The sequence below is a fragment of the Oncorhynchus tshawytscha genome, linkage group LG14 (genome assembly GCF_018296145.1).
Source record: "Oncorhynchus tshawytscha isolate Ot180627B linkage group LG14, Otsh_v2.0, whole genome shotgun sequence".
Taxonomy (NCBI): domain Eukaryota; kingdom Metazoa; phylum Chordata; class Actinopteri; order Salmoniformes; family Salmonidae; genus Oncorhynchus; species Oncorhynchus tshawytscha.
In genome coordinates, this window is record NC_056442.1 from 59,250,843 (window position 1) to 59,265,991 (window position 15,149).

Genomic DNA, 15,149 nt, shown 5'->3' on the forward strand with positions numbered 1-15,149 from the left:
CTCTCCCTCCTCCCCTCTCCTCTCTCCCTCTCTCTCTCCCTCCTCCCTCCTCCTCTCCTCCTCCTCCTCTCCCTCCCTCCTCCTCTCCCCTCCTCCCCCCCTCCTCCCCCCTCCTCCCCCTCTCCCTCCTCCTCTCTCTCTCCCTCCTCTCTCTCCTCCTCTCTCCCTCCTCTCTCTCCCTCCTCCCCCTCTTCTCTCCCTCACCCTCCTCTCTCCCCCTCCTCCTCCTCCTCCTCCCTCCTCTCCTCCCTCCTCCTCTCTCCCTCCTCCCCCCCTCCTCTCTCTCCTCCTCCCTCCTCCTCTCTCAGGGTGTGAGGAATGCAACATCTCCAACACATCAGTGTGTGTGAAGCATGGCGCCCTCCACCCCATCCCTAACCGTCCAGTGGTGTCCCGGGCACGGGCCAGCCTCCCCCTCGTTCTCTACATAGACCGCTTCCTAGGGGGAGTCTTCTCCAAGAGACGCATCCCCAAGAGGACCCAGTTCGGCCCTGTGGAGGGACCCCTGGTCAGACAGGGACAACTTCACGACCACTACATCCACCTCAAGGTAAGTTGACCTCTCTGTTTTCTACAAGAATTTAGAATCTCTTCTGCATTGTCATTAACAGCAGACTCGTACATTTCCTCAGTGAAAACAATGTACTGAGAAAAGGTCAAATTGGCTTTTTACCAAATTAGCATATGACAGACCATGTATTCACCCTGCACACCCTAATTGACAAACAAACAAACCAAAACAAAGGCAAAGTCTTCTCATGCTTTGTTGATTTAAAAAAAGCCTGTGTCTCAATTTGGCCTGAGGGTCTGCAATACAAATGGATTGATTTCATTCAACTCATTCTAAACCTCCTCTTGGAGGTAAATGAGGAAATTACATGTCTAATTGGGATCTTGGCACATCAAATTCACTGCAGAGCTTTTGAAAGGATTTCAGTGTAGTGGTTTTCTGATGAAATAGGTCTGAAAAGGTCCTGATTCCTAGAGTATGCCAAAGATTAAAGCTGGCATCCCTCTGGGCTTTTGGCAAGTCTGGGTTGCCTACTATAGGCGAGTGAGAACATATTTGGGAGGAAATGCCCAGGTATTTCTTACAGTCCCTCCACGCTAGTAGGGTGCTGTAAATCACAAAGGTTTTTGGCTATGTTGCCCACTTCACTAAAGTTATTAATGAATATAATTGAGCTTAAGGGCAATGAACCACAGGATTGGGCTTCTATCTGAATCCACGTTGACTCTTGTCTGTTTGTGATCCATGTTAGCATGTTGCGGATTTGGGCAGACCAGTAGTACAATTGAAGGGAGGGAAGGGCAAGACCTCCTTAGATTCAGGTTTCGATAGAGTGGAAAACTTGATCCTAGGTTTTTTATTTCCCCATATACATTTGGTGATGCTTTGGTTAGTTGTTTTGAAGAAGGAAACTGGGAGATAGCATGGGAGCATCTGAAATAAGTAGTTCAGTCTAGGGAGGAGAAGGAAACGTCTCATACGGATTACATGAATTCTTCCTACTAAGCTATCTGATAAGTAGTTCAGGAGAGAAACTGGGTGATCCATCTGGTTTGGAGATGGGAGAGCATGGGAGCATCTGAAATAAGTAGTTCAGTCTAGGGAGGAGAAGGAAACTGGGAGAGCACGGGAGCATTCTGAAATCCAGGAGTGGAAGATAATTTTTTCCTTAAAAAGACTATTCAGATCTGGTGTTATGAAGATCCCGAGGTATTGAAACCCCTGTGTTTTCCATTGGAAAGGACACAGTGTCTTCATAGAGCTGGTGAGTGTAATATTGAGAGGGCAGACAGTGGATTTGATCAAATCGATCTTATAACCTGAAAACTTGCCATACTGAGCAATTGTGTCTAAAATGAGAGGGAGGGATTTCTCAGGGTTGGATATGTAGAGCAAGACATCATCTGCGTAAAGCGAAATCTTGTGCTGCAGGCCGCCTGCAGAAACACCCATAATACTTGAATTGCTCCTTATCAGCTCTGCCAGAGGCTCCGCCCCCAATAAGTAGAGCAGGGGGGACAGCGAGCACCCTTGTCTTGTGCCCCGTTCCAGAGGGAATCTGTCAGAGTTCAGTCCATTAGTAGTCACCATGGCATTTGGATGAGCGTATAGTGATTTGATCCATTTAATAACATTTGGGCCCATATTGAACTTTTCTAAGACTGAAAACAGAAAGCTCCACTCCATCCTGTCAAACGCCTTCTCAGCATCCAGTGAAGCCAGCAGGACAGGGGTCTTCTGTGCGTTTACTTGATCAATAATATCAAAAAGATGGCGAATGTTATCAGAAGAGTATCTGTCTCTCGTAAATCCAGTTTGGTCTGCTTTTATTATTTTGGGAAGAAAGAGTGTTTAGTCTTTTGGCAAGCAATTTGGTAATTATTTTATAGTCGAAATCCAACAAGCTTATGGGCCGGAAGGATGAGCAGGATAGGGGGTCCTCGTCCTTTTTGAGCAACACTGTAATGCGAGCTGTGTGCATTGAGTCTGGGAGAACTCCGTTTCTGCAAAAATCCTCCAGCATTGGCATGAAGACAGGGTGGAGCTGGGGCCAAAAAGCTCTGTAGAACTCTCTGGGGAATCCATCTGGGCCTGGGGACTTATTAGGTGGCATGGAGGTAATCACCTCCAGGATCTCCTCAGGAGTGAAGGGGGAGTTGAGATCTTCTTGGTCGCTCTCTGATAGTTTAGGTAGCGAGATTCCCTCTAGGAAAGAGTGGAGTTCTGCCTCCGTGTGTTTTCTCTCAGAGGTATATAGTTTGCAGTAAAAATCATGAAAAGTTAAATTGATCTTTTTTTGGGTCATATGTGACCTCGTCCTCTGCTGTTCGGATAGCCATGATTGTGGCTGCTTTAAGTTGACTCCAGGAGGTGCTGTCTGGGGATTGTTTATGTACAATTTCACAGCATTCCAGCTCCATCTCAAGATCTAGCCTGTGTGCTTCCATTGCTTTTTTCTTAGAGGAAGCATATGCAATAGATGACCTCTTAGTGTGGCTTTAGCAGCGTCCCACATTGTGGCCGGAGAAACAGGAGAATCTTTATTGTCTTGTGTGTAGTTGTGTGTAGTTGTCTATCCATGTAGTTACCAATGTATGGAACACGTCATTTGATAACATGGAGGTGTTGAATTTCCAGCGCTTTGACCTCGGGATGTTTTTGCAGAGGTCAAAGCGGAGGTGGACAAAGGCGTGATCTGAAAGTGCTATGGGTCCGATTGTACAAGTGGCTGAATTTATGAAACTCTTTGAGATAAAAATGTAATCTATACGGGAGTAGGTGTTATGGACATTAGAGTAGTATATATAGTCCATAGTCTCTCTCCAGATATCTAATAGCTCATCTATCAGTCCCATCTCTTTAGTAAGAGAGTTCAACATCTTTGCAGATCTAGGATTTGTGGTGGGGACTTGAGATGATTTGTCTAGGGTTGGGTTAAGGGTACAATTAAAATCTCCGGCCACCACGCCAAAGGAGACACAATGCTCATTGAACAGGGTTATCATTTTTGACATGAAGGCAGGAGTATCTGTGTTAGGGGCGTATATGTTTAATATAGTAATTGGTTGACCATATAGTGACCCAGTTATCAGAATAAATCTCCCCTCCGGATCAGATATGTTTTTGTCTATTATGAATGGAACATTTTTTATGGATAAGTATGGCTGTGCCTCTACTGTTTGATTTGAAAGATGAGAAATACACCTGTCCCACCCAAGCTCTGCGGAGTTTGGTATGTTCAGCATCACAGAGGTGTGTCTCTTGTAATAGCGTGATGTCTACTGTTTGCATTACATGCCCTAGACCATGGCAGTTCCATGTCAATAGATTTTAAGGTACTAGTCATCGTCATCGAGCAGTAATCGAACTTCAGTGCAAGTCATCTCTGGGTAAAAGTGGATAGTCGTTACAGCTGCGTTCACGTAAAAGGAAAATAAATGGTGTACATAAAATAGGGGGGTCCTCTTGCTCCTGGCGCTAGTTTTTTCTGAAGCTTCTTCTTGGAGGCTTTTACCGGCGCTGATGCTCGAGTCCGGGTAAAAATGTCACCTGTTTGTAGCAGCCATGACTTTTTCTTACTAAAGCTAAATGAGTTTGAACTTGGAGTGGAGGTAAGATTAGGAATTGGAAACGACTTCTGCGGAGCTCTTAGTTCATGCGGCCATCTCGTCCAAGCCATCTCGTCCATCTCGTCCTTTTGCAGGATGGGGCGTGGGGGGGGTGTATTAGTGGGGGTTGGGCCTGTTGCAGGATGGGGCGTGGGGGGTGTCATTAGTGGGGGTTGGGCCTGTTGCAGGATGGGGGATGTGGGGGGTGAATTAGTGGGGTAACAGAGCTTGGGCCTGTTGCAGGATGGGGCGTGGGGGGGAGTCCCCTGTATTAGTGGGGGTTGGGCCTGTTGCAGGATGGGGCGTGGGGGTGTATGTACATGGGGAGTTATAGGTTGGGCCTGTTGCAGGATGTGGCGTGGGGGGGATGTATTAGTGGGGGTTGGGCCTGTTGCAGGATGCGGTGTGGGGGGGTTATATTGTGTATTAGTGGGGGTTGGGCCTGTTGCAGGATGGGGCGTGGGGGGTGTATTAGTGGGGGTTGGGCCTGTTGCAGGATGGGGTGTCGGGGGGGAGTGTATTAGTGGGGGTTGGGCCTGTTGCAGGATGCGGTGTTGGGCCTGGGGTGTATTAGTGGGGGTTGGGCCTGTTGCTCTGCTCACGGCCTGGGCATATTTCCTGCTGTCATGTTGAGGTCTCTCTTCTCTCTGTAGCTGTGTAATGTCTCTAACTCATCCCTCTCTTCTTCTCTCTGTAGCTGTGTAATGTCTCTAACTCATCCCTCTCTTCTTCTCTCTGTAGCTGTGTAATGTCTCTAACTCATCCCTCTCTTCTTCTCTCTGTAGCTGTGTAATGTCTCTAACTCATCCCTCTCTTCTTCTCTCTGTAGCTGTGTAATGTCTCTAACTCATCCCTCTCTTCTTCTCTCTGTAGCTGTGTAATGTCTCTAACTCATCCCTCTCTTCTTCTCTCTGTAGCTGTGTATTGTCTCTAACTCATCCCTCTCTTCTTCTCTCTGTAGCTGTGTATTGTCTCTAACTCATCCCTCTCTTCTTCTCTCCGTAGCTGTGTAATGTCTCTAACTCATCCCTCTCTTCTTCTCTCTGTAGCTGTGTATTGTCTCTAACTCATCCCTCTCTTCTTCTCTCTGTAGCTGTGTAATGTCTCTAACTCATCCCTCTCTTCTTCTCTCTGTAGCTGTGTAATGTCTCTAACTCATCCCTCTCTTCTTCTCTCCGTAGCTGTGCATGCTGGATGCAGACAAGGACATGGAGAAGTCGGATGACATGTGGGTGGACCTATCTGACGAGGACATCTGTAATTGGCTGATGTTTGTTCGGCCCGCCCAGAACCACCTGGAACAGAACCTGGTAGCCTATCAGTACGGCTCTGAAATCTTCTACACAACCATCAAGAACATCCAGCCCAAACAGGAGCTGAAGGTAGGTTGTCAGAACGGATACTGTGTCTGAGAGCATCGCCGACCGAGCTGACTGATCTACACATCATAATCGGTAGTTGTTTCTGATGCGAGGTGATCAGTCAGCGATTGTAATGTCGTCCATCTGCAACATGCAAACTGTTCCTAATAAAAACACACATGGTTGACTGCTCTTCAGAGGGCTGCACTACGTAGCAGGTCTACACTACGTAGCAGGTCTATTCCAGAGGTCTATACTACGTAGCAGGTCTATACTACGTAGCAGGTCTACACTACGTAGCAGGTCTACACTACGTAGCAGGTCTACACTACGTAGCAGGTCTACACTACGTAGCAGGTCTATTTCAGAGGTCTATACTACGTAGCAGGTCTATTCTATTCAGAGGTCTATACTACGGTAGCAGGTCTATTCCAGAGGTCTATACTACGTAGCAGGTCTATTCCAGAGGTCTATACTACGTAGCAGGTCTATTCCAGAGGTCTACACTACGTAGCAGGTCTACACTACGTAGCAGGTCTACACTACGTAGCAGGTCTATTCCAGAGGTCTACACTACGTAGCAGGTCTACACTACGTAGCAGGTCTATTCCAGAGGTCTATACTACGTAGCAGGTCTATTCCAGAGGTCTATACTACGTAGCAGGTCTATTCCAGAGGTCTATACTACGTAGCAGGTCTATTCCAGAGGTCTATACTACGTAGCAGGTCTATTCCAGAGGTCTACACTACGTAGCAGGTCTACACTACGTAGCAGGTCTGTTCCAGAGGTCTATACTACGTAGCAGGTCTATTCCAGAGGTCTATACTACGTAGCAGGTCTATTCCAGAGGTCTACACTACGTAGCAGGTCTACACTACGTAGCAGGTCTATTCCAGAGGTCTACACTACGTAGCAGGTCTACACTACGTAGCAGGTCTACACTACGTAGCAGGTCTGTTCCAGAGGTCTATACTACGTAGCAGGTCTATTCCAGAGGTCTATACTACGTAGCAGGTCTATTCCAGAGGTCTACACTACGTAGCAGGTCTACACTACGTAGCAGGTCTATACTACGTAGCCGGTTTGAGGAGTAAGCGAGGTAACTTTGGTCAACTCTTGAGTTCAATTCGGGATAACCAGTCACACGAAGTGGCTCACCTTCTAGCCAGGTAAATTTCTATGGCAACGAATCCTTCAGAACTAACCCGCTCCAGGGCAGGCTAACTCACCGCTAACTCACTGCTAACTCACCGCTAACTCACTGCTAACTCACTGCTAACTCACCGCTAACTCACCGCTAACTCACCGCTAACTCACTGCTAACTCACTGCTAACTCACCGCTAACTCACTGCTAACTCACCGCTTACCCTGAATGAAATGACTGAGATCAGATTCCCTCCCTCTTGCAAAGATCGTGTCATTATCACCTTAATTTGAGGAAGATGAATGATTTTAAAATATTTTATTTATCAAATGTTTTTTGGTGTCCAATTTTTTTTTTTAAATCTTCAAATATCATAGTATTTCGACAGAATGCACTTCAAACTTCTCGCACAGTAAAACGTTTTGTATGACTTAAGCACACCGAAGACGGCATTATCGATAAGTAATGAAATGAAGACCGAACACCGATCTATTACACACCGTAGCCTGCTGATTTTACCAGATAACATTTCCTTCATTTTGATTTTGCCACAAATGAAAAATGAATCACTGAATTGCCCGTTGATGTTTCAGCATTGTCTCAATGAAGAGTTTGGCGTTCGACTAGCCTCCGTGAAACATGCGCAGTTCCAACAGGGCTCTGATGACCAGGAGTTTTATGTTGTGACGCAGGATGGGGCGTGGGGGGGGGGTGTATTAGTGGGGGTCTGCAGGATGATAATAGTTGTTGTAGTGATAAGGCTTTCTTTCAGAAAGAAGCGAGTGCAGATTCAATAGTGTCATTGTTGGACCATTACTAAAGCTAAAACGGTTTGCTTTGTAGCCCAACTAGGTTAAAATATCTTATTTTATATTTGATTTTTTTTTCTTTAATAACCTTTATTTAACTAGGCAAGTCAGTTAAGAACAAAATCTTATTTACAATGACTGTCTACCAAAAAGCCTCCTGCGGGGACGGGGGCCTGGGATTAAAATGTAAATATAAATATAGGACAATACACACATCACGACAAGAGAGACACCACAACACTACATAAATAGAGACCTAAGACAACAACACAACATGGTAGCAACACAACATGACAACACAACATAGTAGCAACACAGCATGGCAACACAACATGACAACACAACATGACAACACAACATGGTAGCAACACAGCATAGTAGCAACACAACATGGTAGCAACACAACATGACAACACAACATAGTAGCAACACAGCATAGTAGCAACACAACATGGTAGCAACACAACATGACAACACAACATAGTAGCAACACAGCATGGTAGCAACACAACATGACAACACAACATGACAACACAACATAGTAGCAACACAACATGGTAGCAACACAGCATGGTAGCAACACAACATGACAACACAGCACGGTAGCAACACAGCATGGTAGTAACACAACATGACAACACAGCACGGTAGCAACACAACAAGATGACAACACAACATGGTAGCAACACAACATGACAACACAACATGGTAGCAACACAACATGACAACACAACATGGTAGCAGCACAAGACATAGTACAAACATGATTGGGCACAGACAACAGCACAAAGGGCAAGAAGGTAGAGAGAGCAAGCAATACATCAGGCGAAGCAGTCACAACTGTCAGTAAAAGTCCATGATTTACCCATATTACCGACGCAACATTTTTTATAGCGGATCGCCAGGAACGCATGTTACATTCATAAACGTGTCGTGGGCCATTCTAAAAGTACGTGCACGTCATTAACCATTTGTTTACACGTTGTTTAGTCTGAGCCACGAGTTATTGGCTAGCTAGCTAACAACCTGGTAACGCTACCAGTATATCAGTCACGTTACCTCATTGGCTAGCTAGCTAACAAACCTGGTAACGTTACCAGTATATCAGTCACGTTACCTCATTGGCTAGCTAGCTAACAAACCTGGTAACGTTACCAGTATATCAGTCACGTTACCTCATTGGCTAGCTAGCTAACAAACCTGGTAACGTTACCAGTATATCAGTCACGTTACCTCATTGGCTAGCTAGCTAACAAACCTGGTAACGTTACCAGTATATCAGTCACGTTACCTCATTGGCTAGCTAGCTAACAAACCTGGTAACGCTACCAGTATATCGAACACGTGGGGACATCTTCTTCTGGAGATCAATGACTAACGTCTTCCATATCCTCATCACAAACTCTGATGTTTTTAAAGAGACGGTGCACAATTTTCAATATGATTCATCTCAATAGTAGAGTCGTGTTTTATACACAATGTATAATCCTAATACTCCACAAATGACATTGTAATCTCAGTGACATTAGGATTTTAATTTTGTTATAATAACTGTCTTTACAGTGTTACTGGAGCACAACGTGTCCTTCAAAAGTAACTACAATTCATATAGGCACAATATAGGCTGCATCTAAAACATAATAAATCTGGTGCTCCTAGAGTTCACGCGGTGCTCCTAGAGTTCACGCGGTGCTCCTAGAGTTCATGCGGTGCTCCTAGAGTTCACACGGTGCTCCTAGAGTTCACGAGGTGCTCCTAGAGTTCACGCGGTGCTCCTAACGTTTTTAAGTTGCGAGCACCCGTGCTACTGATTTTTGTTTTGTATTTTTTATTTAGAGCCCTGATTACAAGTCTGCTAGAGTTAGCGGGCAGGCGAACGAGCGATGTTCACCGTCGTAGTACGGATGAAGCCTGAGCTGGAATGTGAAGCTAACTGAAGCTGGTTAGCTGTTAGCTGTAGAAAACCCAGAGGCGATGTAGCTTTCTTTCGTAGGATACCCCTCAAAGCACATTATTATTGGGGCGGTAGGCTAGCCTAGTGGTTAGAGCGTTGGACTAGTAACCGGAAGGTTGCGAGTTCAAACCCATGAGCTGACAAGGTACAAATCTGTCGTTCTGCCCCTGAACAGGCAGTTAACCCACTGTTCCTAGGCCGTCATTGAAAATAAGAATTTGTTCTTAACTGACTTGCCCGGTTAAATAAAGGTAAAATAAAATAAATAAAATGTTTCTTCTTTCCCCCAGGTGTGGTATGCAGCATCATACGCCGAGTTTGTCAATCAGAAGATCCATGATGTCACGGACGAGGAGAGGAAAGGTGGGTGTCTGTGCTTCGTTCAAACAGCAACACTGTTGTGTAGCTTTGTCTATGATAGAAGTGATGGTGATGTTTATCCCTATGTTGTCTCTGCAGCTTTAAAAACAAAATATTGTAACATTTATTTTCCGTTCCGTGGTCTTTGGTCGTATGTCAGTACTACTACCTTCCTGCTCCTTCCACTGTGGTGTTGACACTATACCCATAATGAATAAGTGAATATATGGTTTTGGACATTTTTACTGAAAATGAAAAACAGAAATGTCAGTCCGACCAAACTGAGCATCCGAAGAAGGACATTGGACAGGATGGTGAACAAGAACCCAATGACCACTCTGACTGAACTACAGAGTTCCTTGGCTGAGAGATGGGAGAACCTGCCAGAAGGACAACAGTCTCTACAGCACGTCACCAACCTGGGCTTTATGAGAGAGTGGCCAGACTGAAGCCACTACTGACAACAGTCTCTACAGCACGTCACCAACCTGGGCTTTATGAGAGAGTGGCCAGACTGAAGCCACGACTGACAACAGTCTCTACAGCACGTCACCAATCTGGGCTTTATGAGAGAGTGGCCAGACTGAAGCCACGACTGACAACAGTCTCTACAGCACGTCACCAACCTGGGCTTTATGAGAGAGTGGCCAGACTGAAGCCACGACTGATAACAGTCTCTACAGCACGTCACCAACCTGGGCTTTATGAGAGAGTGGCCAGACTGAAGCCACGACTGACAACAGTCTCTACAGCATGTCACCAACCTGGGCTTTATGAGAGAGTGGCCAGACTGAAGCCACGACTGACAACAGTCTCTACAGCACGTCACCAATCTGGGCTTTATGAGAGAGTGGCCAGACTGAAACCACGACTGACAACAGTCTCTACAGCACGTCACCAACCTGGGCTTTATGAGAGAGTGGCCAGACTGAAACCACGACTGACAACAGTCTCTACAGCACGTCACCAACCTGGGCTTTATGAGAGAGTGGCCAGACTGAAACCACGACTGACAACAGTCTCTACAGCACGTCACCAACCTGGGCTTTATGAGAGAGTGGCCAGACTGAAACCACGACTGACAACAGTCTCTACAGCACGTCACCAACCTGGGCTTTATGAGAGAGTGGCCAGACTGAAACCACGACTGACAACAGTCTCTACAGCACGTCACCAACCTGGGCTTCATGAGAGAGTGGCCAGACTGAAGCCACGACTGACAACAGTCTCTACAGCACGTCACCAACCTGGGCTTTATGAGAGAGTGGCCAGACTGAAGCCACGACTGACAACAGTCTCTACAGCACGTCACCAATCTGGGCTTTATGAGAGAGTGGCCAGACTGAAACCACGACTGACAACAGTCTCTACAGCACGTCACCAACCTGGGCTTTATGAGAGAGTGGCCAGACTGAAACCACGACTGACAACAGTCTCTACAGCACGTCACCAACCTGGGCTTCATGAGAGAGTGGCCAGACTGAAGCCACGACTGACAACAGTCTCTACAGCACGTCACCAACCTGGGCTTTATGAGAGAGTGGCCAGACTGAAGCCACGACTGACAAAAATTTTACCTGGAGTTCGCAACAACAACGAAGAATGCATGTGAAAGCCTCAGAGCAAAAGGCAAAAGATTATGTGGTCTGATCAGACAAAAATGTAACTATTTGACCTGAATGCAAAGCACTATGTCTGTAGAAACCAGGCACAGCTCATCATTCATCTAACACCATCCCTACCGCGAAGCATGCTGGGAGATGCTTTAAAGCAGCAGGGACTGGGAGACTGGTAAGGATAGAGGGGACAATGGATGGAGACAAATACAGAGTACCTGATTCAGAGTGCGAACAACCTTGGACTGAGGCGAAGATTTTACATTCCAACACAGACAAAGACCCCAAGAATACAGCCAAAGCTTCAGAACAAGAATGTGAAACTTTAATCTTGTTGAAACTCTGTGGAAAGACTTGAAGATTGCTGTTCACCGTCGCTCCCCATCTAACTTAACATAGCTTGAGAAATTCTGCAAATGCAGATGGACAAAGCTGAAACCGACATACCCGAAGCTTTAATCGTCACCAAACGGGCTTATACAAAGTAAATGTATTGTGTACAGTTGAAGTAGGAAGTTTACATACACTTAGGTTGGAGTCATTAAAACTAGTTTACATACACTCAGGTTGGAGTCATTAAAACTCGTTTTTCAACCACTCCACAAACAAACAAACATGTCTGTTAGGACATCTACTTTGTGCATGACACAAGTCATTTTTCCAAAAATTGTTTATAGACAGATTATTTCACTTATAATTCACTGTATCACAATTCCAGTGGGTCTGAAGTTTACATACACTAAGTTGACTGTGCCTTTAAACCGCTTGGAAAATTCCAGAAAATGATGTCATGGCTTTAGAAGCTTCTGATTGGAGGTGTACCTGTGGATGTATTTCAAGGCCTACCTTCAAACTCAGTGACTCTTTGCTTGACATCATGTGAAAATCAGCCAAGACCTAAGAAAAAGAATTGTAGACCTCCACAAGTCTGGATCATCCTTGGGAGCAATTTCCAAACGCCTGAAGGTACCACATTCATCTGTATAAACAATAGTGTGCAAGTATAAACACCATGGGACCACGCAGCTGTCATACCGCTCAGGAAGGAGAACTGTCGTTCTGTCTCCTAGAGGTGAATGTACTTTGGTGTGAAAAGTGCAAATCAATCCCAGAACAACAGCAAAGGACCCTGTGAAGATGCTGGAGGAAACAAGTACAAAAGTATCTATATTCACAGTAAAACGAGTCCTATATCACCATAACCTGAAAGGCCGCTCAGCAAGGAAGAAGCCACTGCTCAAAAACCGCCATTAAAAAAGCCAGACTACGGTTTGTAACTGCACATGGAGACAAATATCGTACTCTTTGGAGAAACGTCCTCTGGTCTGATGAAACAAAAATAGAACTGTTTGGCCATAATGACCATCATTATGTTTGGAGGAAAAAGGGGGAGGCTTGCAAGCCGAAGAACACCATCCCAACCGTGAAGCACAGGGGTGGCAGCATCACGTTGTGGGGGTGCTTTGCTGCAGAAGGGACTGGTGCACTTCACAAAATAGATGGCATCATGAGGCAGGAAAATGATGTGGATATATTGAAGCAACATCTCAAGACATCAGTCAGGAAGTTAAAGCTTGGTCGCAAATGGCTCTTCCAAATGGACAATGACACCAAGCATACTTCCAAAGTTGTGGCAAAATGGCTTAAGGACAACAAAGTTGAGGTATTGGAGTGGCCATCACAAAGCCCTGACCTCAATCCTATAGAAAATGTGTGGGTTGAACTGAAAAATCATGTGTGAGCAAGGAGGCCTACAAACCTGACTCAGTTACACCAGCTCTGTCAGGAGGAATGGGCCAAAATTCACCCAACTTATTGTGGGAAGCTTGTGGAAGGCTACCCAAAACGTTTGACCCAAGTTAAACAATTTAAAGGCAATGCTACCAAGTACTAATTGAGTGTATGTAAACTTCTGACCCACTGGGAATGTGATGAAAGAAATAAAACCTCAAATAAATCATTCTCTCTACTATTATTCTAACATTTCACATTCTTAAAATAAAATGGTGATCTAACTGACCTAAGACAGGGAATTGTTACTAGGATTAAATTTCAAGAATTGTGAAAAACTGAGTTTAAATGTATTTTATTTGAACTTTATTTATTTGCTGTTACTGTAAATCAATACAAGAACACAAGGCTCATTAATATACAAGAACACAAGGGAATGCTCATTTAAATACAAGAACACAAGGGAATGCTCATTTAAATACAAGAACACAAGGGAATGCTCATTTAAATACAAGAACACAAGGGAATGCTCATTTAAATACAAGAACACAAGGGAATGCTCATTTACAAGGTGGCTAGTCATTATTAGCCTGGTTCTGTAAGACGGCTAGTCGTTATTAGCCTGGTTCTGTAAGATGGCTAGTCGTTATTAGCCTGGTTCTGCTAAGAAGGGTAGTCGTTATTAGCCTGGTTCTGCTAAGACGGCTAGTCGTTATTAGCCTGGTTCTGTAAGACGGCTAGTCATTATTAGCCTGGTTCTGTAAGACGGCTAGTCATTATTAGCCTGGTTCTGTAAGACGGCTAGTCATTATTAGCCTGGTTCTGCTAAGAATGGTAGCCGTTATTAGCCTGGTTCTGTAAGATGGCTAGTTGTTATTAGCCTGGTTCTGCTAAGACGGCTAGTCGTTATTAGCCTGGTTCTGCTAAGACGGCTAGTCGTTATTAGCCTGGTTCTGCTAAGACGGCTAGTTGTTATTAGCCTGGTTCTGCTAAGACGGCTAGTTGTTATTAGCCTGGTTCTGTAAGACGGCTAGTTGTTATTAGCCTGGTTCTGTAAGACGGCTAGTTGTTATTAGCCTGGTTCTGTAAGACGGCTAGTTGTTATTAGCCTGGTTCTGTAAGACGGCTAGTTGTTATTAGCCTGGTTCTGTAAGACGGCTAGTTGTTATTAGCCTGGTTCTGTAAGACGGCTAGTTGTTATTAGCCTGGTTCTGTAAGACGGCTAGTTGTTATTAGCCTGGTTCTGTAAGACGGCTAGTTGTTATTAGCCTGGTTCTGTAAGACGGCTAGTTGTTATTAGCCTGGTTCTGTAAGACGGCTAGTTGTTATTAGCCTGGTTCTGTAAGACGGCTAGTTGTTATTAGCCTGGTTCTGTAAGACGGCTAGTTGTTATTAGCCTGGTTCTGTAAGACGGCTAGTTGTTATTAGCCTGGTTCTGTAAGACGGCTAGTTGTTATTAGCCTGGTTCTGTAAGATGGCTAGTTGTTATTAGCCTGGTTCTGTAAGATGGCTAGTTGTTATTAGCCTGGTTCTGTAAGATGGCTAGTTGTTATTAGCCTGGTTCTGTAAGATGGCTAGTTGTTATTAGCCTGGTTCTGTAAGATGGCTAGTTGTTATTAGCCTGGTCATGCTAAGATGGCTAGTTGTTATTAGCCTGGTCATGCTAAGATGGCTAGTCGTTATTAGCCTGGTTCTGCTAAGACGGCTAATAGACCAAATCATGTGCTGGTGCACCAGTGGAGAATTGAGTGTAACAGACCCATGACTGTGGTTGTGTTTTCAGTGTTACGCGAGCAGGAGAAGAACTGGCCCTGTTACGAGTGTAACAGACGCTTCATGAGTTCAGAACAGCTACAGCAGCACCTCAACATGCACGATGACAAACTGGACTGCGTCACCAGGTAACACAGTGGTCAACACTCGTCCCCACAGTCCTCTCCTAGACCTGTAAAACACAGTTTTAAAAAATGTGTTTCGTAAAAAGCCTGATTTAATTGAATGATCGAGTGGATCGACTTTAATTAACCTGTGTTTCTGCAGACCGAAGGGGCGT

At 45.1% G+C, this 15,149-nt stretch overlaps 1 protein-coding gene across 4 annotated transcripts in view; it reads left to right on the forward strand.

Annotated features, from left to right (window-relative positions):
- Window positions 1-15,149, forward strand: part of prdm10 (PR domain containing 10) — a 60,523-nt gene that overhangs the window by 8,195 nt on the left and 37,179 nt on the right. For all 4 annotated transcript variants that reach the window (XM_042297767.1, XM_042297770.1, XM_042297768.1 and 1 more), the window contains exons 7-11: window positions 309-550; window positions 5,301-5,501; window positions 9,680-9,752; window positions 14,880-14,997; window positions 15,137-15,149. The exon at window positions 15,137-15,149 is cut by the window's right edge and continues 108 nt beyond it. In XM_042297767.1, the coding sequence (XP_042153701.1) occupies window positions 309-550; window positions 5,301-5,501; window positions 9,680-9,752; window positions 14,880-14,997; window positions 15,137-15,149 (647 nt within the window). The remainder of the gene's footprint in view (window positions 1-308; window positions 551-5,300; window positions 5,502-9,679; window positions 9,753-14,879; window positions 14,998-15,136) is intronic.